The sequence below is a fragment of the Martes martes genome (assembly GCF_963455335.1).
Source record: "Martes martes genome assembly, chromosome: 9".
Taxonomy (NCBI): Eukaryota; Metazoa; Chordata; class Mammalia; order Carnivora; family Mustelidae; genus Martes; species Martes martes.
This window is the reverse complement of record NC_137896.1, coordinates 25,220,417-25,244,835: the sequence shown is the minus strand read 5'-3', so window position 1 is coordinate 25,244,835 and position 24,419 is coordinate 25,220,417. Positions and strand designations below refer to the sequence as shown.

General features: G+C 41.7%; 1 protein-coding gene across 2 annotated transcripts in view; it reads left to right on the top strand.

The window, feature by feature from the left end:
• The first annotated feature begins 684 nt into the window (after nt 1–684).
• ASXL1 (ASXL transcriptional regulator 1) overlaps nt 685–24,419 on the top strand; it is a 78,610-nt gene continuing 54,875 nt past the window's right edge. Inside the window, exons 1-3 of one of the 2 annotated variants that reach the window (XM_080813380.1) lie at nt 685–1,054; nt 6,542–6,624; nt 8,992–9,100. In XM_080813380.1, coding sequence (XP_080669506.1) covers nt 998–1,054; nt 6,542–6,624; nt 8,992–9,100 — 249 coding nt within the window. In that variant the 5' untranslated portion in view covers nt 685–997. The remainder of the gene's footprint in view (nt 1,055–6,541; nt 6,625–8,991; nt 9,101–24,419) is intronic. The other variant, XM_080813379.1, reaches the window with a different exon arrangement.

The following is a 24,419-nucleotide window of genomic DNA, read 5'->3' as shown; positions in this document are numbered from 1 at the left end:
CTCTATGAAGTGTCGGTGAGAACCGTTTAGGCGGGGAAAGGCACAAAGTGAGCACTGGGAGTCGAACTACCACCAGTTCTCTTATCTCCACCCTTAACCGCCCAGCTGCCGGGATGCGAGAAGCTCCGAAAGGGTTAAGCATGGCTGGGGAGCCCAGCCACCGCCCCTTCCCAGCATCGCCTCCCAGAATGCCTCAGGCTCCCAGCCAGTTCCCGCACATCGCGAGACTCCGCCCAGTCTCTTCCCCGAACGACTGCCCGTCCCCCTTCTTTACCGAGCTCTGTGTGAGGGGGAGGAAGGTAGGGGAGGACGGAAAAGAGTCGCGAGGTACGCCGGGAAGTGTGGTCCAAGCGTTTCATGCAGCCATATTCTTCCGGAGCGGGGGAGGCCAGAGAAGCAGCCGGGACTACGATTCCCAGCCGCCCTTTCGGTTTGTTTTTGTTCAAAAAAAAAAAAAAAACCCACACTCCCCCTCCTCACTCTTCACACACACACACACACACACACACCCACGGCGGACACGCACACACCCGGGCGCCGAAGGGAAAGCCGCGTCTCGCTTTCCTGCCCCACCGCCAGTCCTGTCTCGGCCCCTCAGCAGAGCGGGAAAGCGGAGGCTGGAGCCGTGACCTCTGACCCCGTGGTTATGCGGAGCCGCCGCATTCCTTAGCGATCGCGGGGCTGCCGCCGCTGCCGCTGCCGCCGCCGCCACCGCCGCCGCCGCCGCCGTGGGCGACTGACGCAGCGCGGGCGCGTGGAGCCGCCGCCACCCCTCCCCCACCGCCGCCCTCGCGCCGGGTCTCGCGCCAGCCGGTCCCCGGGCGCCCGCCCCCTCTCCGCGGCCGCACCCGAGTCCTCGCGCGTCGCCGCTGCCGCCGCCACGCGCCCCCCGCCGCCGCCGCCGCCACCGCTGCCCCAGCCCCAGCCCCGCGCCGCCGCCACCCGCCCCGCCCGGAGGTCCCGCGTGGAGCCGCCGCCGCCGCCGGGGAGGAGGAGGATGAAGGACAAACAGAAGAGGAAGAAGGAGCGCACGTGGGCCGAGGCCGCGCGCCTGGTGAGGCGGGCCGCCGAGGGGGCTCAGTGGGGGACGCGGGGGGTGAGCTAGCAGAGCCCCCTCCGCGGGTAGGGGGAGGGGCGAGGCCCTGCCCACTGCAGGAGGGGGCGGGGCCACCATTTCTCTAGGAACGGGGCAGCTTCCCCCACCCCCCAGGCGTTGGGTGGGGGAGAGATCCCCCGCGGGTCGGATGTGGCGCCTTTTTCTGCAGCTCCCCCACCCCCTAAATTCCTGCGGAGGGGCGAGCTGGCAGGCCGGCTCCTCCCCCTCTGGGCGGCTGGGCCCCAGCCTCCCCTCCCCCACTATTTGGCAGCGTCTGGGGGTCTGGGGAAGCTTCGTTTATGCACTCGGGGGAGTTAGGTTTCCGGGAAGGGTCGGAAGCCCCTCCCTCGCTTCCTGGTGGGCCGTGGGGTGTGTGTTTGATTCCAGGGGTCGGAAAACACCCCAGATTTTAAGGACGCGAGTGACATTTTGAGCTTTGCCAATCTAAACCAGGTGTGTGAAGGGAAGCAAGTGCTTACTCCCAGGTGGAACCCTGAGCAGTGGTTCTCAAACTTTAGTGTATTGTTGGGGACACCTGGGAGGTTCTTAAGACTGCTAGTCCTAAAGCCCTAGTTAAGATCTTCTGAGTCTGAAATTCAGACTTGAGTAGGGAGCCTCAGTGTCTTCATTTTAACCAGCTTGCCATGTTCACTGTAATGCAGGTGGCCCGGGACCACACTTTGAGAAACGCTGACTAGAGCGTTTTACTTCATAAGCTATACTGGAGATAGGCACTCTGCAGAGAGCTGACTCTACTTTGCAAAGGACGTATGTGTGTCCCCTCCTCTCCTTAGTGACCTGGTGCGTGTTATACATGAAGTGTTGGACAAAGATCAAGTATCTGTGAAGATTCTGCTCACTGAGGACTTAGCAAAGGAGGGAGTAATTTGAGTGTTGAAGCTGCCGTATGAGGAGGGTTGTGTGTTTTGCTTTCATAGCGTCAGAGGACTTGTAAGCGAAATACCTTCCTTTTGGATTTGCACCCACAAAGCTAAGACACTGGGAGACATGTTCTTATAAAATCTTGGCAGATGACAATAGTAACTTCTCCCAGAGATGTCACTTTCTCAAGAGCTATCTACAGAGTAGGGTTATAGTGCGGATAGCGTACTTGTCTCTTGACACCTTGTACTTTATTTTATGTAATTGCTGTAATTCACTTTTAATGATGAATGAAGCTTTACTTTCTGATCTTTTACTTTATTGGGAAGTGAGGTTCCTTCCTCATAAGTGTTGCACAAAGAGATGACTGTTGCGTTGGGGGTCGTTACAGCTCCATGGTACACCTTTTCTTTCTTGGAGCATGTAGAATTCAGTTATTGACTTACAAGAACTGTTTGGTTTACAAGAGTGTTCACTGGTGTTCCTGATTGTCTTCCCCAGGCACTTGTTGCCCAATGAACAGAAATATCAAGTGTTTGTGTGCTCAAGTTTCATGCTTCAGTTCACTTGTTTTAGTTTGGCATATGAAATTTGGAGATTTTGAAGTTCTAAATATTTTTTGACTCAATCAAAATTGGAAGCTTTGGCTAACTTTGAGATCTCTTGGAAATTTTAGGATTTCTCCAGTGTTACCACACCTGGAAACAAATTTAGGCCTGAAGGAGAGGAGGGGAGAGCCAAAGAATGTGCTTGCTTTCCTTCTCCTCAAGCTGAGTCTTGGGTGTTCATTGAAATTCTCTAAACTCCTGGTATGCAGGTGTTTATGACTTAGGGCACCAAAAGGAAATTTGCCTGCTAGAGTTTTGCTTGTTAGAGGTAGGTGAAAGTGCCTTTAAATCCCGTGTTATTTATGTTCTAACAGAATTCTAAAGTTTATTTATCTCAAAGCTCTGTTGGCTCTTACAAGTTGAAAGACTTTAGGAATTCAGTGCCCACTGTTCTGTTCAGCCTCTCTAGGTTCTTGAACTAACTGTGATCTGAACTCCAGTATCCAGGTTGTTAGTTTTGTTTTGTCACTGGCTGAACTTCATGCCAGATTATCTGAGTAAGTTATTTCTCTCTTTGTTTTGTGGCTCTTCATTAAAAAATAATAGGAACAGGAATGACTTTGTAGTCCCCTTAAACATGCGAAATACAACTTGTGGAAACGTGGTGTGTAATTGTGCATATCTTTTATTGTTTTTTATTAGAATGTTCTGTCCCTTTGAACAAGACCATTTGGTGGGTGAGAGGCAACTTTTAGAGTCCTCTCCCCGTTTAAAGAAAACTGCTGCAACACCCCAGTGCTGGGGAGTTTGAGAGAGCTTATGCTGGACAGAGCAGCTTGACTAGAGAAAGCCGTAAGGGGAGGGCTGGCAATTAAACTACTCTTCAGACAGGTGAATTTGGAGTGCTTGCCCTGGCAATCAGATGCACTTGCTTTGGGGTGGTTTCATATTGCTCCTGACCTTGCTTAGATTGGTGGCTAGAGTGATACTGGACTGGGAATTCTAAAAAACTATTTTGGTAGGAAAGAAGAGACTTCTGGAGAATTTCAGTCATGTAGTATATCCCAGGAGATTGGCTTTTGCAGATGTTAATTATGTTGTGGAGAAGTAGATACTCTTCTTTCAAACATTTTGTAGTATTGTCTTTCCTAGATACAAGAGGTAGACTTTAGAGGGTTGGATGGTATAAATCCTACTCCTTGTTAGGAACGATTTGTTTGGAAGAAATAGCCAAGGGGATTTCCCTTTAAATTGAATGTCCTTAAATGGATTCTCCCTGGTTTTGAGAAATTCTTCATTGTCCGCTTTATCTTTCGCTTTGATTGAGGACTGACCATTCTTACATCAAACATTTTTTTTCCTCTTTGAAGTAGGGGAAGAGATACTTTTTTTTTTTTTTTTAAGTGTGCTAGAAAGACAAGGACTAGAAATAGAACACTGCTGAATTGTTCTTATACTAAAAGCTGGAGGCATATACAATTATAATAAAAGTGAGTACTTTGTATCTTTTGATGTAACTTCCTTTTAGAGAAGTTAGATTCTCAGGCTGTAGATTTTCTTAGATTCTCAGGCTCTTCCCGACTGCTGTTTAAATAATTGGTAACTAATTTTTCAGAGTCATGCTGCTGCTTAAAAAAACTTACCGTACAAAAATTCGCTAGCTCAGCTCTCATTTAGAGAGAAGTGCTGTCTGTGGCAGTGAATATTAGTAGCTTCTAACAGTTTGTTGTGGGTTTGTTCAAGTCAACACTGTTTAACTTGGCACTCAGGTTCTTAGAATACAAAGATGGATAAGGTTTGCTCTTGAGGAACTTATGGTCTTCTGGGAATGGAAGGTCTAGACCCATGAATAGAATTTTACTACATTCATGATAAGTGCCATCATAGATGTATGTATGATAAACAGACATCCTGGTTCAGGCTTATTGTCCAGGCATCATTATGACTGGTTGATTCCTCCTTGCACTCACAAGTGTCCTACTTCAGATGGTAAATTGCATGTGTTGTGGACTACAAGGACACTGAAAAGAGACATGTAACTCTGCCTGGCAGAGGACAGAGAAGACTTCCTGGAGGAAGGTGCTTTTCAGACTGAATCTTGAAGGGTGAGTAGAAGTTAGGCCCTTCACGGAGGATGTTAGGAGCTGGCGAGAAGGAGCTGGTGGTGTCTGTGTGTTTGTGTGTGCATGCTGTGCACAGGCAGGGTGGAGAGTGTGGAAATTGGGTAGAACTACCCATAGTTATTGGAATGTGAAGTTGTGGAGTATCAGTTTGGCATTCAGGTAGAGAGACAGGCAGAGACCAGATTCCAAAGGCCTTGTGTGCCAGCCCCGTGAGCACATATTTATGCTGGGCACCAGAGGCACGCAGTTTATGGTTGGTAATTCGTAAAACATCTCTTACGGGAAGACAGCGATATCTTTCCATCATAAGTCAGGCTCAGGTTGGGTAGATAACTCGGCCAAGTTCAGAGGGCTAGCATTTAGATCCAGGTCCGTCTGCTTCTAAAGCCTGTGCTTTTCCTGTGAGCTGGTGAGTTCTTCTTAGGAAGCTTTGGCCTTTGCTGTATGTGATTAGATTGCTGTTGAAGAATTTTAAAACGGGGAAAGTGACAAGGGCGGATTTATTTTGTTGGGTTGACCTTAGGCTATAGCAGGTAAGTTCTGCAAGAGCAGGGATTTGGTCTTGTTTACCGTTGAATTCTAGAATTGTTCCTGGCACGGGGGAGTATTTCATGTATTTGTGGAGTGAAGGATGGTGGTGGAGAAAGGATTGATTTGAAAAAAGCAGATCTGGTTGCAGGGATATTAGCTAAGGGGCTGTGTGTTGGGTGAGGGAAGGAACTGGGGGACAGGTGAGAGAGTGAGGGGTGCTGCCTAGGTTTCTGCATTAGGTGCTGGAGGAAGAGGGGCAAAGAATTGGAGTTGCCGGTTAGATGAATTACAACAGATGATGGGAGGGGATGTAGGTCCAGAAGTGAATATTTGAGTCAGAAGCTGGGGAGGCCAGAGGTGGATATTTGGGAGTTAGCAGACTATAGGTAGTAGTTGAAGCTGTAGTTGAAGTTGAGAGGTGATAATGCTACTTGAAGAGAATGTAGAATTGAGAGAGACTAACAATGGGACCATGGTAAATAGGGGCTTGATTTCAGCACCTGCTTCTCCAAAGCTTGACTTCCTTTAGTGCTGAGGGCTCGTGTTCTTCCGCCAGAAGACCCTTTGGCAGCAGTCCTTGTCAGACTTGCTTCACATTTTCTTTGTGACAAAGCAGCGCTTCACTTAGTTGTTACAGTTGTTAAGGGACTGCAAGATGTTGCGTGGAGTAGCCTCAGCAGCTGATGGTAGAGAAGGTGCAGAGATACTGACAGCTTTCCTCCTCCCTGAGAAGGATAGCATTTCTAAAACATCTCCACTCCGTCCTGTGAGAGAGCTGCAGTTGCTCGCTGGGAAACTGCTGCCATGACTTTGTAAGAGACGATGCTAACACAAATGGGACGTTCTGTTTCTCGTTGCTTTGCCTGCACCAGTCATACAGAATCAGAGTCTCATGTTGCCAAATGGAAAAATGTACTGTGGCAGTTAACACCAAAATTTCACAACACAGTGACAAAACCATCACTTAAAAATATGGGTACTAACCAGACTTCCTCCGGGGAAAAAAGTCTGAGTGCATTTCTGTCTTGTCATTATTTTGTAGCTCTGTGTATTCTGTGCTTTAGTCATGTGAACAATATGAAGTTAAGCAGTAACCAGTGTTGCTAAGGCCCAACCCCCATATCATAGCACGTGTGCTAAGAGGATGGGTGATTTTAGAATTAAGAGAATATTTATGCTAATTTCAGTCACTTTTAGCAGCATCTTAGATAGATACGTAATTTGGTTCTGAAGCAATGTTAACTCTGGAAAAACTAAATTGACAGCCGTGGTGCCTCACAGCAGAAGTGTAGCTCAGGATATGGACTGATGGATGTAAATGGAAATTGTGCACTAAAATTGGAACATTTATATTTCTTCAGGTACTAGAAAACTACTCGGATGCTCCAATGACACCAAAACAGATTCTGCAGGTCATAGAGGCAGAAGGACTAAAGGAAATGAGGTTTGTATTGTTCTCATTGTTCAAAAGGGTTTCATAGGGCATAGGCCTTTCTGTAGATACTTAGTGACGTGATTAAGTGTGTAATATGCCTTCTCTCTCTACGTGTCTGTCTGTCTGTCTCTCCCCCGTCCCCCCCCTCCCCCGTCCCCGGTTTGATGTGGTGTAGAACTCTTCTCCCAGGTTGCGTGTCCTCTGAGTGGCAGGTGGGAGTGGGTGAACATCCATTTTTTTTCATTAGAGATACAGCGGCTTTCCCTATTCTTGCTCTCCCTTAAATCTTGACATGGAGTATGTTCTTTGTGTACAGAATCCACGCGTTTTCTTTTGTACTCTCTTGCACATTTTAGTAGAGAAGGGGCAGACTCTGATAGACTCTGTCTTGTTTAAAACTTCCCTTCTTTCTATATCCCTGAAGTTCTTTGTTTTACGATCAAGAGAAGGGTGGTTTCATCACCATACCACCACTGGCTTTTTTTCCTCCCTACTGATACTAAAGTTTAGTGTGACCTTGATTTTATTCTCCTATGATGTAGTTTTCCTGGAGAAGCAACAAGTTAGAGACAAAAGGAATTGCAGGCATGAAAATCAGTGGTTGTGTTTGATTATTCTCTCTTCACTCTCACCCCAGCTTCCCTCTTTAATGTAAATGAAAGAGGAGAGCACAACGCACTTCTTCACTCTCACCCCAGCTTCCCTCTTTAATGTAAATGAAAGAGGAGAGCACAACGCAGTCTCCTTTCTTGGGACTCAGAACAAATAGCATATGTTTTTGCTGGTTAAGCTTTAGCTGCTTGAAATTGACCTTTTAGGGTCAAAAGATCCTCACTTTCCAGTTATCAGTTCAAACAGTCTTAAGCTGATGGTTCGTGGGGAGGGAAGATCAGGATTGTGTAGATCACATTCATTTAAATAGTACCTATGCACTGTGTAGTGTTATAATTGTGCTTTATTTTTGTTTTTATGGGCTATTTCCCATCATGCTGCTGTCTGCACTGCTGTTGGACCACTATACCTATAGAAGGTAAATTAGTCCCTTTGGGACAGATGAAATTGAGAACTTTAACTTGTTTCTGCTTCTTGCTCTTATAGGAATTAATGAAGCAGTCATGATGGCTCATGATGAGTGAGCGAGCAGTTCTGTAATTTGTAGACAGAGGTATAGTGTGTAGGAGTCACACTGTTCTGCTGAAGGACTCTGCCAGCATGCTGTCCCCCCTTGTAGCAGAGATGTTAGCACACCCACTTGATACTCCAGATTCTGCACAAAGATTCTTGTAGAGATTGGTTCTTGGTGAAAATTTTTTTTAGTATCCAGTGTGTTCCAAAGCAGAATAAGTAATAGGGTTGTTTTTTTTTTTTAATGGCTTTTTTAGACTCAGAATTTATTTTTAACACTGCATAAATTAAGGCTTCTGGTTCTGAAAGATCTTAAGAGGCTTTACTTAAGATATTTATATATTTTTAACATACTGGGGAGAGGGACGAGAAGGTGCACAGGTGAATCCTAGCACTAACATGCTAGTGCCAAACTCAGTTAATATTAATGATGGATGTTTCTGTGTTTTTGACAGCTGTTCTATTTTAAGTTTTAGTAGATGGCCTTTAATTCACTGAGGTACTGTTTTGCAACCAACTGCTGCAGCAGGGAGTGTGAACTATCTTAATGAGCCATCTTTTTTTCATTATTGGGTACCAGATCCATTTGACAGAATTTTTTTTTTTTTAAGTTGAAATTTAAGTGATTGCTCCTGGCTAGATGTAGAATAAAACCCATTCTCTTCCTTTCCCAACAGAAAAAAAGCAAATGAAATATTCTTTTTTGTGTGCTTATTAGCAAATATTTAACTGGGGATGAAAAGGTGTGCTTATTTTCTTGGGACGGCACCATTGATTCTGTGGTCTTTGTGTTGATAATGTTTTGTGGCAGTTTCTGAGCATTATATATCTAGGTCAAAATACAGAGGCTAGGAAACACAGTTTTGTTTTTAATTAATATTAAAATTTAATTTTTAAAATTTAATAAAAATGTTGCATAATAAGTATTTTTAAAACTCCCTGAATTTGAACATTGTGTACTTTTTCTAAATCTCTTTGAGAACTTGTTTGATATTGTCACAAGGCACTAAGGAAGTGCCAGGTGTGGAACAAGGGAATCACATACCATGTCCTACCTGGGTGTGATTGATGGGGATTTCGTTCATTGCCCTGTATTACTTTCAAAGTGGACTTGTCAGTATGGGCTCTTTTCTGCTGTATTTCTTGCTCTGCTGCTTCTTGATTTAAGAATGAGTTGGAGGGTATTGGATCTTTGAGTAAGCAGGCATATAGATTTCTGTAACACTCATCTATCCTTGTATGTTTTTACAGCGGGACATCCCCTCTTGCGTGTCTCAATGCCATGCTACATTCCAATTCAAGAGGAGGAGAGGGGCTGTTTTATAAACTGCCTGGCCGAATCAGCCTGTTCACACTCAAGGTAAGTAATATCAGCTCTGTTCTTAAACTTTTAGTGTAAGAGTTACCTGGTATAGGTCTGGGATGAGACCCCTGAATTTGCATTTCTAATAAGCAGGCCGGTGATGATGATGTTGTTGGTCCTAAACAGTACTTTGAGATATTCTAGGGTGAACAGGGTATTAGGAGTTCTTTAGTCATATCAGCTATTTTGTGTTTTCAGAAAGTCATATAAGCTATTCATCTTTTCTTTGTTTATATCTTTGCAGATTGTAGGCAGTAGTGGGATAAGGATGTGCGGGGGTAACTGCAAATGTGCTTTAATTAGGATTTTGTTTGTAATAGTACCGTGAAAGATAAATTACTGGGCAGCTAAAATAAGACCTACTCTATGGAATATAACTGACATGTGAATGTCCTTGTGGAAATTCAAAAACTCATTAGTTTTTTCTAAGTGGCACTAATTACAAAGGAAAAGAACTTAAATCAGAGGTCACAGTAAAGCTTAAATAGAGCTGAAATGAATAGACTAATTATTTTTTTACTATTTGTGATATAAATGGTTATCATTTAAACCAAGGGTTGGCAAACTTCTGTAAAGGGCCAGTAATAAATATTTTAGGTTTTGTGGACCCTGCTGTTTCTATTATAATTATTTATCTCTGCCATTGTAGCAGGAAGGTAGGCAAAGACAAATCATAAATGAGTGGGCAAGGTTGTGTTCCAATAAAACTTTATTTCCAAAGACAGTGAGAGGGCCAGATTTGGTTTGAGACTGTGGTTTGCTGACCTGATTTAGACATAAGATGACCTGTTGATGAGGAAACTGAGTATTTGATGCTGACCCTTCTACTCATCCATAATGTGGTTATAAATTTCAGTAGTCTGTACATAACTTTTCCCTTTTATTTTCTTGATAGACTTATTTTCTTTAATTCAAAATTACGCACTTGAGCAAATACCACAATGTCCATAACCTACAGTCATAAAACTTAATATTATGTATACTTCAAATGTGTCTTATATTCAGATGTCTTTGCTATTTTCTATATTGTATCTATTTCTAGTATTTTGGACTTCTTTTGTTAAGAGGCTGCATAATGTAATGTCAGGAACCAAACCTTGGAGAGAAATAGAGCCCTGAGTTCCAAACCTACCTTTATAACGTGGGACAGGTTTAAGATTTCTTTGTGGTGGTATATGCATCTCTAACACAGAGTCAGTACTTAATAAATGGTAGCCTGTTTGGTATTCCTTTAGGTTCTTTATTGTTAATTGCTTGCTAATGACATTTTCCCATTGCATTTACACATTGTTGTATGTAACATAATGGTACATAGTTACATGTGATTATAATTGTTTGTATTATGTATATTACAAATACGCATGTTGACGACCTATTTCTATTTTAAGGGGGAGGAGAAATACCTTTTTCTGTGAACACATTAAGAGTAGGAACTGAGTTTCATTTGTCTTTATGACTTTGCCGCAATTTGCTTTATACCTTTCTCCATACTTTAGAATGAATGTTTTAAGAACAAGTACATTATTCTCCATAACCATTATCTTATTTTCATATTCAAGAAAATTAACATTGATACAGTAGTATATAATATATAGTCCACAGTCAAATTGTCTCTGGTTCCACAAATACTCTTTCTAGCTTATTTTTTCAGTCCAGCATCCAGTCAAGAATCATGTATTTCAAAAATAAAATAAGATAAAAACAGAGAAGGGGGCAAAACCAAAGAGAGTCTCAACGCTAGGAAACAAACGGAGGGTTCCTGGAGGGGAGGTGGTTTGGGGAATGGAGTAACTGGGTGATGGATAATAAGGAGGGCACTTGATGTAATGAGCACTGGGTGTTATATGCAACTGATGAATCACTAAACCCTACCTCTGAAACTAATACACTATATGTTAATTAATTGAATTTAAATAAAAAATAAAAAGAAAGAATGCTGCATTTCATTTGGTTGTCATGTCTCTTTAATCTTTGTTAATGTACAATAGTTCCCATGCCTTGTTTTGTCTTTTATGGCATTGATATTTTTGAATAGTTCAGGGCAGTTGTTTTATGGGATTAAATACATTTTTAAAGGACTAATAAAAGTGTAGAAATCTTGGTTATTTCCAGACTTCTTTCTATTTGCACTGCTAGATCATGTCCACTCCTCCAGGTTGTAGCACAGAGCCACTCAGCAATGAAGGATGGAAGTGATGCGATGTATGGTATAGTGGTAGTTTGGTCTGGGTCTTGCCTGTAATAAGGGCCAGGAAGGCACAAGTTATTTAATTAATTTCTCTGGAAAATGCACCTCTGAAATCCTGTGGCATTTTCTTCGCCTACCTTATCTCTCATGTGTTAAGAAAAAGCATGTGCAGAATGCCTTGTAGTTTTTCTGCCCCCTGCTTGGAAATCTCTTCTAGTGGACCTTCAAGGTCAGAATTCTGTTTATCCATGTGATTTTGCTACTTAGTTGACAACAGGATTTTTTTTTTTCAGTTCTGGATACATTTGTGTGGCTTTATCTATGATTACTAAAGGTTTACAGATAAGCTGGCATCTTTTGGGGCATGCCACAGGGTTCCTTCTCTGATAAAAAGTTGTTTTGGGGAATGCGACGGTACATTTGACACTTTATATATAGATGCTTGCATCAGTCCCCAGAGCTAGTTCGGGATGGACGGGATAGATTAAATCTAACCATGCTTTGAATTCTTGATTTGAATTGCTTTCCTTAAGCCTTTCTTGAAGTCATCTGTCAGTGTCCATCATTGTCTGGTTAGAGGTAGGATTCATATCGTTTTTTGCACTTGGGATTTCCCATTCTTATAAAGCCACTGAGTTTCTTTGTAGTGTTCTACATTTTTAGGACTTTGATGCTGAACTACTATGCTTTTTCGACTTAGTGGTTGTGTCACTGGTGAGTTTAGCCTGTATTGGTCTTTGCAGCGCTCACTGTCAGGCATAACTGCAGTCATGTGAATGTTGTTCATTTTTATTGTGGAATGATTCTCACATGGATATGTCACTTAGGTTACTTATGGCTCTTTCCACTTTATTGTATCTCATGTATGATACAGGGCTCAGCCTTCAAGGTCTTTTAACCCAATTTAACAAGCCACATTGGATTTTTTTTTAATATATAGAATATTTTTATAAAAGTGTGAAAAACCTCTTTTTGATAAAAGAAATAGACGACTGTGCTTGAAGTATCCGTACATTAAAATCCAGTCGGCAGATAAAAGAAAGGAAAAAGCAAATGGAGGAAGAGAGGGAGGTAATTATTGCAGTCCCACAATGTTATTTTTATAACTATAATTAAAATATTCACGTACAACTCCACACTTACAGTAATTTCAAAGCTATTTATGTTACTGTTAAATACTGAGAAGAACAAAGGAAATAAGCCTAGACTTAGATACAGTAAAATCATGGAGTCTATCATTTGAAAGGCAGTATCAGAGAAGATATATGATTTTTTTGGAAAGACTTTATTTATTTATTTGAGAGAGAGCACACAGGGAGAGGGGGAAGCCAACTCCCCCCTGAGCAGGAAGCCTGATGTGGGGCTAGATCCTAGGACCCCAGGATCACGACCTGAGCTGAAGGCAGGTGCTTTACTGACTGAGCCACCTTGGTGCCCCAACATTTTGACTTTTGATATGTGCACAGCAAGTAGGGTGGTCTTTTTTTTTTTTTTTTTTTTAAGATTTTATTTATTTGTCAGAGCAAGTGCACACAGGCCTGGGGAGCAGCAGGCAGAGGGAAAAGCAAGCTCCCTAATGAGCAAGGAGCCCAACATGGTACTCGATCCCAGGATCCTGGCATCATGACCTGAGCTGAAGGCAGATGCTCAACCGACAGCCACCTAGGCGTCCCAGGGTGGTCTTTAATTTATTTATCTATTTTTAAAAAGATTTTATTTATTTATTTGAGAGAGAGAGAGATCACAGGTAGGCAGAGGCACGCAGAGAGAGAGGGAGAAACAGGCTTCCTGCTGAGCAGAGAGCCAGATGCGGGGCTCGATCCCGGGACCCTGAGATCATGACCTGAGCCGAAGGCAGAGGCTTTAACCCACTAAGCTACCCAGACGCCCCTAGGGTGGTATTTAAAAAATGCAAATCACATCATGTCACTACCATGTGTGGCCCTTGCCTACTTCTGTAATCTGTTCTAGCACTTTCCCCTTGGTCATTCTACTAAAGCCACATTCTACTAAAGCCACCCTGGTCTTCACTTTGTTTCTCAGACACCTCCGCTTTGTGCCCACCACAGGGCCCTTGCACTTGCTAGTCCCTCTGCCTAGAAAGCTCTGTGGTCACTTCTTGTCATTTGGTTCTTAATCCAAAGGTATCTTTTCAGTGAACATTATCTCTACCCATCTAATTCTACAAAATTAGGAGGGTTTTTGTTTGTTTCATGGCCCTATCCGTATCAGAAATTACTTTGTAGTTGTTAGCCTCTTTGCACTAGTGTAGGAGTGCAGGGACTTTGTTTTAACTGTATCCCCTGTGTCTGGCACACAGTAGGTACTTGGAAGTGTTGGCTGGATGAGAAGTAGTTGATTAGGTTTCATCAAAATCTTAGCTAGTCGGTTCTCCTTGTAATTCACCTTTCTTTTATATCAGTTTTATTATAGAATATGCATATTTTGGGTTATTTTTTTCTTCTGCTCAGCAAGTCGACTTCTAAGAATCTTTTTTTTTTTTCCCTTGCCCTCTTTAGAGCAGTTCTACATAAATCTGTGCAAGAATCTGCTGACACTAGAAGTAAATCTGTCTGTGACTGTGGCCATAATCTGGTTCCTCTTAATTGCTACAGGCAGAAACTGAGCCATTAGATACAGTTTAAACATTTTAGGTATGTTTTAGATAAAATGTTATTATTCCTTTTAGAGTTTTGAACTTTGATCATCTTGTTAGAAAATAGAATCTGTACTTTAAACGGTAGTGACATTTTAAGACACTGTCTTTGATAGTCTGTTAGCCTTAAATATATGATCTTTTAAAATGCTTAGAATTTTAGAATTTTAGTGTGGGAGGGGCTCTCAACTCATCCAGTTCATTTTCCTTTTGCAGTTAGATAACTGAGCTTCTAACAGATTAAATGATGTATCTGCGATTATACATCTGTGTGACAGATGCATATAGCCAAGTTGGGACTAGAATTAGAATCCAGGGACCCCACCTTTGGAGTTTAATTTCTTCTCATTATGCTAATTTTGAATAAAGAGTTTTCCTATAGGTTTTATGACCTTTGGTCATTTCATCTTTTTGAAGCATCTTGTGAGTTTTTTGATAAAGTCTTGAAATGTCAGTTTTACTCTCTTTAGTGAAAAATCCTTATGATTGTTAAGCCAAGTAGTTTTTCGTGTCCTTAGGTGTGACTCTTTAGTTATGACTGGTTAAATTTCTGCATTCTGCATTAATTATGTTGGCATTTCGGGTCGTAGGTGTTCTTTTCTGTGTTAGAATAAGTGGTGTGTTGTGGTAGTAAGAGCATTGGACTAGGTAGGAGTCAAGGTCTGGGTTCCAGTATAGCACCTCATGTCTTACTGAATATCTCCATTTATACTTCTTTGTCTCTAACTCTCAGAAGTTGAAATAGATTGGTCATTTAAATACTTGAAGTGAAAATCCTTTTATGTCATGAAATGGAGCTCCAAAATACGAATGGAGGCTGTGAAACTGCTTTGCTTGAAGCAAGCATGAGGGACCACCTGCTCCATCTCTTGTGAAATTTTGCTGTCCCCACCCCTGCCTCAAGCAGTCGAGGATCTTTCCCAGACCCTGGAACTCTGTTGAAAACCGTCTAGAGTAAAAATGCAGTAAAAATCCTTCCTGTGCTCCCATTCTAGCATCTAGACTATGTTGTATGAAAAGTCAGCACGGGATATTTTTCTTTTTTGTTCTTTTGTGATGCATTTGGTATTTCCTGGAAGCAGACATTTTTATTGTGAGCCCTGTTCCACTCTGAACTGTAGGAGGTCTGCACAGAAGGGCCAGTTAGTAGAGCAGTACCATTTGCTCTGGTTAATAGTAGCAGCAGTTTGGTTTTGATGGAGGCTTTGACCTCTCTGTTGGTAAAAGCTTCCTTATTTGTTTGAATAATTCTCAAGGGATGTCTGGATCCGCCTGTGGAAAAGGGGGGTATTCTGTTGTTTGACAGGATTTCCAGCCAGCTCAGGGAGAAGAGAGAACTTGATTGTTCTTAGAGCCCTAGTCAGACTCTGGTTTCATGTCTAAGAGATGAGCTGCCTTTTGTCCTCTTCTACTTCCTGAAGTTCAAAGCCCTGTAATAATGAAGTGTGGTAAAGGTCAGGTACCAGAGGTTTCGAAAGCACTGCCACTGGAATGGTTTTGTGGTTGTTCAGGGAGGTGGGCAGGATGGTAAGGGGTGCTAAAGTGATGTATGTTTTTAAAACAAAAAGGTTATACTTTTAGAGTGTGATTTTAAGGCACCAGGGTTCTAGGAAAATGAGATTGTTCCAGGCTTCCTTGGGACTGTGTTTGAAAAAACACTTTTCTTTGGATCACCCAGTATGAAAACAGTACGATCTCTTCTCAGTCCTTCAGATCAGACTTTTTGGGGGAGTTATTTGAGGAGCTTGTTTAGTCTAAGAAGGTTTGCTTCTTCTAGCTTAGCTAAATCTGGAAGGAAAGCTGGAAACTGATGTTTGAGTGCTAACTGTATCCAAGACAGTCATCATACTTGTCACATTGGTCTTTCTGAAACATAAATATGTCTTCTACTCCTGTAATAATGGGGATGCAACCCAAGAGAGTTTAAGTAAATGGGAACAAGTCATATTTTTTTGGTTGTTCGAGAGATTTGTATTCAACACACGGAAGACAGGCTTAGGAAATTTGAAGTTTTGACTATATGAGTTGGTTCTCAAATGTTTGGGAGGCATTTTTAAATTCTGTGTGCATCACAAGGTAGGAAAGGGATGGGGAGCAAAAAAGATGTCTGTCTTCTGTTCTGGGAAATGTTTTTGATTCACATGTACTAGATGGGCTTTTACATGTGTGCCTTTATGTGTCAGCTAATCCTTTCTGTTTTAGTCTCTTTGACTCTGTGTGCCAGTTTTTCTTGGGTCAGTTAACTCTGGACAATACTCCTTTGACTTCTGACTTCTTGTACTTTTTTTGGTCCCCATTCCCATTGCAACCACCTTACTCTTAAGTTACGCTCATAGGCTGGATACCAAAACAACTCTTGCCTGGGCCCCTTGCTTTCACGTTTGCCCCCTCAGCATCACGTTTGCCCACTTTGCTCCTTGGTAATTCACACAGTAGCCAGCGGGATTTTTTTTTTTTTTAAACATGATTTGACCATGATACATTTCTGTTTAGTGTCTCTTAATGGCTTCCTATGGCATTTACCAAAAAAAATTCAAACCTTGCCCAGCCACACTGCCCATCTTTCTGTTCTTGGAATTCCTTAAGCTCTTTCGAGTTTTAGTGTCTCCCATTTGAAACTGTCTTCTCCTTTTTGCTGGTTACAGGTCTCAAGTTAAATGTCAGTACCTCAGAAACTTTATCTCTAAATTGGATTTTCGTGTTGTGTCCCTAACTTTACTTCTGGTCACTTATGAGTTAATGATTACCTAATTATTTAGGTAATTGTTTGATAGTTCTCTTCCGACTAGACCTTGGGGTAGAGAATCAGTATTTTGTTTTTGGCTGTGTCCTCAGTGTCTTTTGTAAGAGGTGCGCAGTAACTGTTGGACAAATGCAGTGGAGGGGCGTCTGGGTGGCTCAGTGGGTTAAAGCCTCTGCCTTCGGCTCGGATCATGATCCCAGGATCCTGAGATCAAGCCCTGAATAGGGCATCAGGCTCTCTGCTCAGTGGGGAGCCTGCTTCCTCCTCTCGTTCTCTGCCTCTCTGCCTACTTGTGATCTCTGTCTGTCAAATAAATAAAATCTTAAAACAAAACAAAACAACAAATGCAGTAAAAACCCGTCAAAGGAGAACGTTACTCCTTGACTGGTAGCAGTTCTCTTTGACAAACAGTTGAATTGGTTTAGGACAGTAATTTTTAGTATCAACGTTGAAATATATAGTAGTATGGAATGTTGACCAGCATCTCTTTTCTGTAAAATTAAGTGTTTGAAAATCTTCAAAATATAAGCTTTATTTTCTCAAAAGAAAAAAAAAGTAAGGTCCAGTGTTGTTTTTGAAATTCATTGCCAATTTGATTAGTGCCCTCCCTGCCCTTGCCCCTTTCCCTATTTTCTACTGCCTGTCTCTGAGAGCTTTCAGATTCTTTTCCGTGAGTATATCCTTTAGTGTAGGTCATTTTTCACCCTGTGGGCCTTACTCAAATGTCTGATGATCTTGGCTGAGGGACTGTTCTTTACTTAAGAGTTGGGCTCTTAAACACCAGTGGGAAATTCCGCACATCGTGGTTTTTGTGGCTTCACTTGTCTCCTGCAGCAGTGAGAGTGGCTGTTGCTTAAATGCGTTGTGCTGGAGTAAGTAAGGATGTCTGTGTCCTCCTGATGTAGACTTTTAATAGTCACCATATTCTCAATCCCATACCTCATCTTTGCCATGTTTAAATTCTGAGCCTTTCTGGAATTTAGGGGATAAATCCACTTGGTTCTTTTCAGTACCTCTCTCTGTAACACTTAGATTTCATCTTCCTTTGTTTTGGTAACTTGTTTCCTTTGCCTCTCTGTTTCTTTGTGGCTGACAACTTCCAAAGTATATCTCCACCCTGGATTTTTTCCCTGGACATCAAACTTGTATCTGTCCAGGTTGTCTGTTCAGTATCTCTGTTTGGATACTGATGGCATCTTAGAACTAACATATACAAAACCGATTTTGATTTTCCTACCCCAAACCTTTCACCCTTGTCTTGCCTATATCAGTTAGGGGGAATTCCATGTTCTGAGTTGCTTAGATTAGAAACCTTTGAGTTGTCTTCGACTTCTTTCTTTTGTTCTCATGGCACATGTAATCATCAGTAAAGCCTGTTTGCTTAACTTTCAGAATATGTCCATTTTACCTGCTACCCCGGGCCACTTTCCTGGTTTAAACTACCAGTCGTCTTTCTCCTTTCTCCTAGATTTTTATAGTAACTTCTAAACTGGTCTCCTTGCTTTCCGCTCTTGTCACTCTCCTCAGCCTTGGAGCCAGGAAGATTTTTTTTTCCCCCTCACTAGGAGTGGAGCCCATAATGGGCTCGAACTCACAGCCTTGATTGAGATCAAGATCTGGGCCAAGATCAAGATTTGGACGCTTAACCAACTGAGCCACTCAAGTTCCCCAGGAAGATTTTTTTTTTTTAATGTCAGGTCATGTCATTCCTCTGCTCAAAACCATCTAGTGTTTACCCCGTACCCCCTTAGGTGGGCTAAAATCCTTAGAGTTGCTTACAGGACCCTGATGAGATTTGCCCCCACCCTCTTTCTCCTCCTCCTATCTTCCCCTGGTTCCCTCTGCTGGATAAACACAGTGGCCTCCTTGGTGGTCCTTGAACACGCTGCCAGCTGCCACTGTACTCTCTCAGGGCTTATGTCCTTGCTGTTTCAGCTGTCTGCCATGCTTTCCCCCCCACAACATGCCTTGCTCCCCCACCACCTTCAGGTCTTGCTCAGATCGCACCCTAACCCCTCTGTACCCCTCAGCACTCCCCTCTTCCCTGCCCTATCTTTTTCTTCTTGGTATTTATAACTCTCTGATAATCTGTGTATTATTTGCTATATACTTATTGCTATTATCTGTCTCCTTTGACTAGTACATAAACTCCCTGGGTGGGGGGTTAATTTTAGTTACTTTTGTCTCTCAAATAATTTGTGTGAGCAAAGGTATCATAGTTTATTTCTTTTGATTTGGTAATATAGTGAATTATATTAATAGATTTTTTTCCAGTGCTCAAATATCCTTGTATTCCTAGGATAAATGTCACTTCGACATGGTTTTCTTTTTAAACATGCATTGAATTTAGTATGAATCATTTATTTAAGATTTTTACATCTGTATTCATAAGTGATCTGTGATATTTGGATTTCAAACCTTACTCCATTTTGGTATCAAAACAAGCTGTGCTGGTTTCCTGCTCTTAATACGCTGTATTAGTCTAAGACAGAGATTTGTTCTGTTAGAACACACATACAAGACCTACTGGGCATGTTGAGAATATATTGCTTTTACGTTTTTTTTTTGTATTGTTAAGTATATAATTGACCCAAAAGAAAGTATGTAGCTTGTGGTAAAGAATAGCTGAAAAATAAACTGCACACTCCCATACTCACCAGCCAGCTCAGGAACAGAACCTTTTACATTCTTTGAAGCCTCTGAGCATATCCTTTACTGTCTCTGCTGAAGATAACCAGTATTCTGATTTCAATGGTAATCATTCCCTTCCATTTGTTTCTGAGTTTGCCCATAGGTCTGTATCGCTGTACTTGCCTTTTAAAAATAATCTTTTTGTGAATGGAGTCATGTATTTTTCCCTGAGTTGCTGCTTTTGCTTGTCATTTCTGAGCTTAAAATGTGCTGGTGCATTTAATTGACATACATCATGTTTTCTGGTATGTGCTGTCCTATGGTGTGAATATGCCATGATTTATTTGTCCATTTTCCTCTTGGTGCGTATTTGGTTGTTTCTAGTTATCTCTGTAACAAATAGTGCTGCAGGAGACATTCTCTACATGTCTCCTGGTGCGTTTGTGGAGTAGCTTTTCTACGGTGTGTATGTTGCTGGGAATGGGACCGACTGTGGTAGGTTTTGCACCTGATCATCATTACTAGGAGGTACAGCTGTTTTTTAAAGTGATCATATGAATGTGTACTCCTTCTATAGTGTAAGAGAATTTCTGTTGCTTCACAGCCCAAGTATTGTGAATGTAAAATAGTATTTTGTGCTTTTTCCCCCTATTTTTAAATTGTGGTGTAATTTACATACAGTAGAATTTACCTGTTTTGATGTTCTAATGTATAGTTCTGTGAGGTTTTTTAAAATTTCATTTGATTTTTTTTTAAAGATTTTATTTATTTATTTATCAGAGAGAGAGTGAGTGTGCACAGGCAGACAGAGGGGCAGAGGGAGAAGCAGGCTCCCCGCTGAGCAAGGAGCCCGATGTGGGACTCGATCCCAGGACGCTGGGATCATGACCTGAGCTGAAGGCAGCCGCTTAACCAACTGAGCCACCCAGGCGTCCCTCATTTGATGTTTTTAAAAAAAAATTTTTTTTAAAGATTTTATTTATCTATTTGACAGAGATCACAAGTAGGCAGAGAGGCAGGCAGAGAGACAGAGGGAAGCAGGCTCCCCACCGAGCAGGGAACCCGATGCAGGGCTCAATCCCAGGACCCTGGGATCATGACCCAAGCTGAAAGCAGAGGCTTTAACCCACTGAGCTGCCCAGGCGCCCCTCATTTGATTTTTTTTTAGTTCACATTTGTTTTGAGATTTTATTGGGTTATTTAAAGGTATGCTGTAGTGGCTTGAATGCAGTTGCTCCAGGAAATGTTGGGTGTTAACACGCTTCTCCCTCCCCTAAAAATTCATCTTCACATTCACATACAGAAAAATTCACCCTTTTTAGGTTATAGTCCTTTGAGTTTTGACAAAGTTGTCATCATAATTGGCATTTAGAACAGTACCACCCCCCGCCCAAGAAACTGCCCCCCTGCCCCGTCTTTTTTTTTTTTTTCCCTGTCCTTTTATAGCCAGTTCCTCTCCACCCCAGCTCTTGGCAGCCATTGATTTGTTTTCTATCCTTGCAGTTTTGCCTTTTCCAGAATGTCATATAAATGGAAGCATACATTATGTAGCCTTTTGAGTCTGGCTTCCTTTACTTTGTATGAGGTATTTGAGATTTAGCCATTTTGTAAGATGTATCAACAGGTGGTTCCTTTTTTATTGCTGCATGAAGTCCCACTGTGTGGATCTACCACATTTTGCTTATCCATTTCTCAGTTGATGGATATTTGGATTGTTTCCTCCTTGTGGTTATTAAGAGTAATGCTGGGGCGCCTGGGTGGCTCAGTTGGTTAGGCGACTGCCTTCGGCTCGGGTCAAGATCCTGGAGGCCCCAGATCGAGTCCCACATGGGGCTCCCTGCTTGGTGGGGGGGGGGGTCTGCTTCTCCCTCTGACCCCTCCCCTCTCGTGCTTACTCTCTCTTATAAAATCTTTGAAAAGAAAAAAAAGTAATGCTATGAACATTTGCGTACAAGTCTTTCTGTGGACATTTTCATTTTTCTTTGGTAGATACCTTGGAGTAGAATTGCTAGGTTGCATTGTAATTTTTTTTTTTTTAAAGATTTTATTTATTCATTTGACAGAGCTGACACAAGCAGAGGGGGAGCGGCAGAGGGAGAGGGAGAAGCAGGCTCCCTACTGAGCAGAGAGCACAATGTAGGGACTCAATCCCAGGGCGCTAGGATCATGACCTGAGCTGAAGGCAGATGTTAACTGACTGAGGCACCCAGGCGCTCCTCTAATTTCTGCTCATTTAAGTTTTTTTTTTTTTTTTTTAAATTCTTTAGTAAAGTTTCTTCTTTTTTCCTTTAGCAGTTCTTTTTTTCTTTCTTTCTGAAATTGATTTTGCTATTGACAAAGGTGATCCAACTATTTCAAAATTAGTTTCTAGGTGTTAAATTTTTTCCCATCCCTTTGCAGTTAACCTGTGTCTTTGTGTTTAAGGTTTCTTTATATTTCTAGTTGGGTCTTGGTTATTTTTTTTTTCCAGAATAATAATTTCTGCCATTTATTTATTTATTTATCAATCAATCAATCAGTCATTTGACAGACATAGCGAAGGAGGGAACACAAGCCAAGGGTAGTGGGAGAGGGAGAAGCAGGCTTCCTGCTAAGCAGGGAGCCTGATTCGGGGCTTGATCCCAGGACTCTGGGATCATGACGTGAGCCAAAGGCAGACGCCTAACAAGCCACCCAGGTGCCCCAATTTTTGCCCTTTTTTTTTTTTTTTAAAGATTTTATTTATTTATTTATTTGACAGAGATCACAACTAGGCAGAGGCAGACAGAGAGAGAGGAAGGGAAGTAGGCTCCCCACTGAGCAGAGAGCCCAATGCGGGGCTTGATCCCAGGACCCTGGGATCATGACCTGAGCCGAAGGCAGAGGCTTTAACCCACTGAGCCACCCAGGTGCCCCAATTTCTGCCTTGTAATTGGGATGTTTGGACTATGTATGTTTAATGTAATGACTGATATGGTTAGATTAAGCCTCCTGTCTAGCTAGCTGTTTGTTTCCTTTTTGTCCTGTGTGTTCTTTTCTTTTTCCTTCTTTTCCTATCTTCTTTTGGTTTATTTTTTAATATTCCCTTTTATTACCACTGTTAGCTTATTAGATACATTTCTTTAATTGTTTTCAGAGGTTGCTTTATCTTTTACAAAATGCATCTTTAACTCAAATAGGATTAAATAGAAGTACAGCCCCTGAAACAAGTAATACGTTATATGTTAATAAAAAAAATAGGATTACAGCATTTCACATGGGATACAAGATTCTTAGGATGCTGTTCTTCTGCTTGCCCCCTTCTTGCCTTTGTGCTATGCTTTTCATACATTTTACTTTCTACATTTTGCAAAACATTATTAATACCTTTATTTTAAGCTGTTCTCTTAAATTTTTAAATGAGAGGAAAACCTTATTTTTACCCATGTTTACCATTTCTGGAGTTCTTTATTCCTTTGTCTTCCAGGTTTCCATATGTTACCATTTTCCTTCCTCTGGAAGAACCTTCTTTAACACTTGAACACTTGTGCAGATCTGCTGTGATGAGTTCTCTTAGTTTTGCTTCATTTGACAGTCTTTATTTTGCCTTGAAGGCTATTTTAGCTAAACACCCGATTTCTAGGTGTAAAAAGCACCCCCCCCCAAAGATATCTATCCTTTGTCTTCTGGTTTGCATAGTCCTGACAAGTTTGTGGCAATTCTTACGTTTTTTCCTGTCGTTTCTGTTGAAGTCTTTAAGATTCTTCTCTGTATCCTAGGTTTTGACAATTTGATGCTTTTCATGTACCATGGTGAACTCAGATTTGAGTTAAATCTGAAAATTTGAAAAAATTTTTAAAAGATTTTATTTATTTGAGAGAGAGAGAGAGCTCAAGCAGGGAGAGAGGCAGTAGGAGAGGGAAAAGCAGACTTACCACCAAGCCAGGAGCCTGACAGGGGGCTTGATCTCAGGACCTGGAGATCATAACCTGAGCCAAAGGCAGAGGCTTAACCATCTGAGCCAGCAGGTGCCTCAAATCTGAAAAAATTTTAACCATTATTTCTTCATTTTTTTTCTTGTTGTCCTGTTTCTTCTGGGATATATGTATGTTTGACCGTTTTTTATTGTCCCACAGATCTCTGAAGCTCTTTTAATTTTTCCAGCCTAATTTTTCTCTGTGCTTCATTTTGGATATTTTCTGTTGCTACTGGCCTTTTCTTCTGCAGTATCTAACTTGCTGTTCATCTCAGCTAGTGAAATTTTCATTAGATACCATATTTTTTATCTTTAGAAATTCAATTTGTTTCTTTTTCTGTATCTTCATTTTCTCATGTTGTCTCCTTTAGTCCTTGATCATACTGCATGCGTTGTAGTAGCTGTTTTAAATCTTTGTCTCTTAATTCCATTTCCTGTTATTTCTCGGTTTGTTGGTGTTGACTGACTGTTCTCCTGCTTATTAGTCACATTTTCCTGCTTCCTGGCATATCTAAGTAGTTTTGTTTGGGTGTGAACAATGTGAAATTTACATTTTGGGGGCTATATTGTATCTTCCTTTTAAGAGTGTTGGGTTTTATTTTGGGGGGTGGTTACATTACAGTCTCAGAAGCTTGTTTTTAAGCTTAGTCTGTGCAGGTTTAGCCTTTAAGGATAGTTTAACTCTACTACTAAGGGATTTCCCTTCTGGGGTCTCTCCTATAAATGCCTCAGATGTTTAACAATGGCTCTCCCCTCTGGCTGGTTTTTACTTTGTCCCTGGGCTTTCTGCTCTGAGAATTTATTCATTGGACTGCCTGTTTCAACCTATACGTATGTAGATTTCTGGAGGTCTTTTCCTGCTTCGCTTCCTGCCGTCTGTAATTCTGCTGTGCAACGTTCAGCCGCCTCAGCCTTACCGAACTCTGGTCCCTATCTCAGCTCCGGAAAACTGTTCTGCTTTGTGTGGAATCCGGATTCTCTCTGTTGTCTGCGTTGTACCTGCAGGCAGAAAGTCAGAGCAATTGTAGGACTCAGTTTGTTTTTCTTCTCTTAAGAGTCGGTCTTCAGTGCCTGTTTTCCTAATGTTGAAAACGGTTATTTGATGTGCTCTGTCCACTTTTTTAGTTGTTTATGGCGAGAGTGTAAGTTTGGCAACTCTTAGTC